Source organism: Egretta garzetta, unplaced genomic scaffold, assembly GCF_000687185.1.
Source record: "Egretta garzetta isolate BGI_Z169 unplaced genomic scaffold, ASM68718v1 scaffold936, whole genome shotgun sequence".
NCBI lineage: Eukaryota > Metazoa > Chordata > Aves > Pelecaniformes > Ardeidae > Egretta > Egretta garzetta.
This window is the reverse complement of record NW_009260034.1, coordinates 14,247-16,855: the sequence shown is the minus strand read 5'-3', so window position 1 is coordinate 16,855 and position 2,609 is coordinate 14,247. Positions and strand designations below refer to the sequence as shown.

At 63.2% G+C, this 2,609-nt stretch overlaps 1 protein-coding gene across 1 annotated transcript; it reads right to left on the bottom strand.

The window, feature by feature from the left end:
- Positions 1-29: 29 nt before the first annotated feature.
- Positions 30-2,082, bottom strand: REEP6 (receptor accessory protein 6; the record flags this gene model as incomplete). Its single annotated transcript, XM_035896561.1, has 4 exons — positions 30-129; positions 952-1,120; positions 1,447-1,585; positions 1,841-2,082. Coding segments are annotated over 4 exons (600 nt in total), but the record flags the coding sequence as incomplete, so codon positions are not given.
- Between the last annotated feature and the right edge of the window lie 527 nt (positions 2,083-2,609).

The following is a 2,609-nucleotide window of genomic DNA, read 5'->3' as shown; positions in this document are numbered from 1 at the left end:
CCAGCCCCAGGCCTAGGCCTAGGCTTAGGCTGAGCAAGACTCAGGCCCCGGGTTGCAGTGCCAGTACCAGGATCCCCTCTCACTTTTTCTTCTCCGCTTCCTTCACCAGGTTCAGGGCTGCTCTGGAACCTGCCAGGAGACACGGGAATGGCGTTAGGGCCCATCCCTGGAGCAGCGGCCACCCCACCAGTAGCCTGGGGACGAGCCCATCCCGGCCAAGCGTCACCATCCGGATCCCTTCCCTTCTCCCACTACAGCGCAAGGGTTGGCAGCCAGCTCCTGCCCTCCCCGGGGCCAGCGGGCAGCTGCCTTGCACCCCGGGGAGGGGGTTTGGATTGGGAGCCCCAGCTGAGGAACGCACAGATGGCAGCGGCGGCGGCGCCGAGGGAGGACGCACGGATTTGGGGGGAGTCTGGCTATGGAAAAGCAGGAGGGAAAGCGCCTGCTCTACCCACGCCAAGGGAGAGCGGGAAGGTTGCGCGTGAGGCACGCCGCCGTCTGCAAGAGCAGGAGCTCAGTTTGGCCAGCGCCAAGGTGGCCACAGGATCCAGCCAAGCGGCCACGGCGGGGCGATTCAGGCGGAACGGCCCCTTCTCCCCGCAGCGGCAGCGGGAACCGTGGCTGTTACGTACAGACACGCTGAGCTGCGGTGCCACCTCGGCTGTCAGCCGGGCTCGGCTGCTGACCAGAGTCTGCAGGACTGGACCGCGAGGCGCAAAGAGAAGAGAGAGAATTACAGCGAGGGGGAGAGAGTGAAGCCCCCACCCGGCTCCTGCCACCATGGAGGGACGGGGCTGTGGCTGAGACAGCACAGCCCACGGCCATGGGGAGACGGCCGCTTGCCGGTACTTAACACAAGAGCTGCCCGTGTCCCAGCGGAGCCAGGCTCCGGGGAAAACCGCCTGCCCTGGACACGGAGCAGGACAGCGGGGACTGAGGAACCCACGTTACCTTCTCGGGTGACGCTGGAGGCCACGTCCAGGGCTTTGGTGCTGAGGTTGCCCAGCGCGTTGTCCACAGCCTGGTGGTGCCTGAGGAAGCAGGGCCGGATGACGTTCTGGTAGAGCACCTGCGACCCGTTCCAGGACACGGGGGCCATGCACCACACCAGGAACAGGCACTGCGGGGAGGAGAGATGCTCCAGAGCTGGGAGATGGCAGGGCAGGCAGGGGCTGAGCGAGGCAGCCCCCAGAAGGAGGGCAGTGACAGGGCAGCACCTGAGCTGCCCCAGCCCCCCCCAGCCTGGCCCAAAGGCAGCTTCCCAAGGCTGGAGCTCACTGGAGGTACCAGGACCTCAGCTGCCTGCAGGAAGCTCCACGATGGACTGCGATCCCACCGTCCCCCACCCCCCCACTAATGGGGCAGAGCCCACCACGCTGGGTTCCTCCAAGTTCAGCCATTGGGCGAGGGGACTCTGGCACCGGCAGCCCCCAGCGAAGCCGTTACCTTCCCAGCGTAGTAGAACGGGAACCAGTAGAGGAAAGTGTCAGAGAAGAACTCGGCTACACTGAAGACGCCGTAGACCACCCAGTACGTCAGCCACGTGGTGTCGTCCTCCTTGCTGGAGCTCTCGATAGCTTTGATGCTGTGGCAGGAGGGGGGAAGGGCATTGCTGCTGGGGTGGGCACCTCCTTCCCAAGTCCTCCAAACCCCGGAGCAAACTTGCCTGCCGGGTGCTGCTGCCCCAGGCTGGGACCGTGCCAGGTCCCAGGGTTTTCGGGAAGGTCTCAAGAGCTTCCTGACCATAACTGCCTGTTCGTTTATCATGGGACCCTCAGCTAAGGGCGGGGAACACTCTCCAGATGCTGCCGGGAGGTTGGGCCGGGACATCGGTACTTACGAGACGTACGCGGGGTAGGCGAAGCCGATGAGGTTGCAGAGCAGCGAGGCGCCATAGCCAAACACGAGGTACAGCCCCAGGAACGCCACAGAACCTGTCGGGGGGACAGAGAGGACGGTCACGTACCTGCCGCCACCAAGATGGTGAGGAGAGACCCTGGCTCGGTCCGCTGAGCAGGTTTCGCATCCCAGTAGTGAGCAGGGGCACGTGCTGGGACCCTCCAGTTGGGAATAACGACCACCCCCCAATTAATTCCAGTATGACCCTCCACGCACCGCACCACTGAGGTGCTCAGCACGCTGCTCGCACGGCCATGCAGAGTGCATGGAGTGCAGGCACTCGCTTGTCCCTGAGGGAACTTGCATGCCACGATCCGGTCCTGTCACTGTTTGTCCCCTCCCTGGCCTTGGAGGGGACTTTACCACAAGAAACTCGTAGCGCTTTTGACCCGTTGCCAGCCTGGACCCTGGCCAAGGCTGCAGAGACGGAAGCGGATGCTTTTAACACACCCCAACAGTCCAAAGTTAAGGGGCTGAGCTCTGTCGCACGCAGGGCTCGGAGCCGCTTGCCGTTTTGATAACGACTGCTCAAGGACGAGCCTTGCCACCAGAGCCTGCCTCTCCTTTCCGCTCCCCGTACACATCCCTGCACGTGCTTGTGCTGAGCAGCCACTGCTCCTGAAGGATTCAGCCCCCTGAGAACCAGCAATCCAATCCCGCTTCCCTCTTATTAAATTAAACCGTTAAAATTAAATGTAAACCGTGGCTTT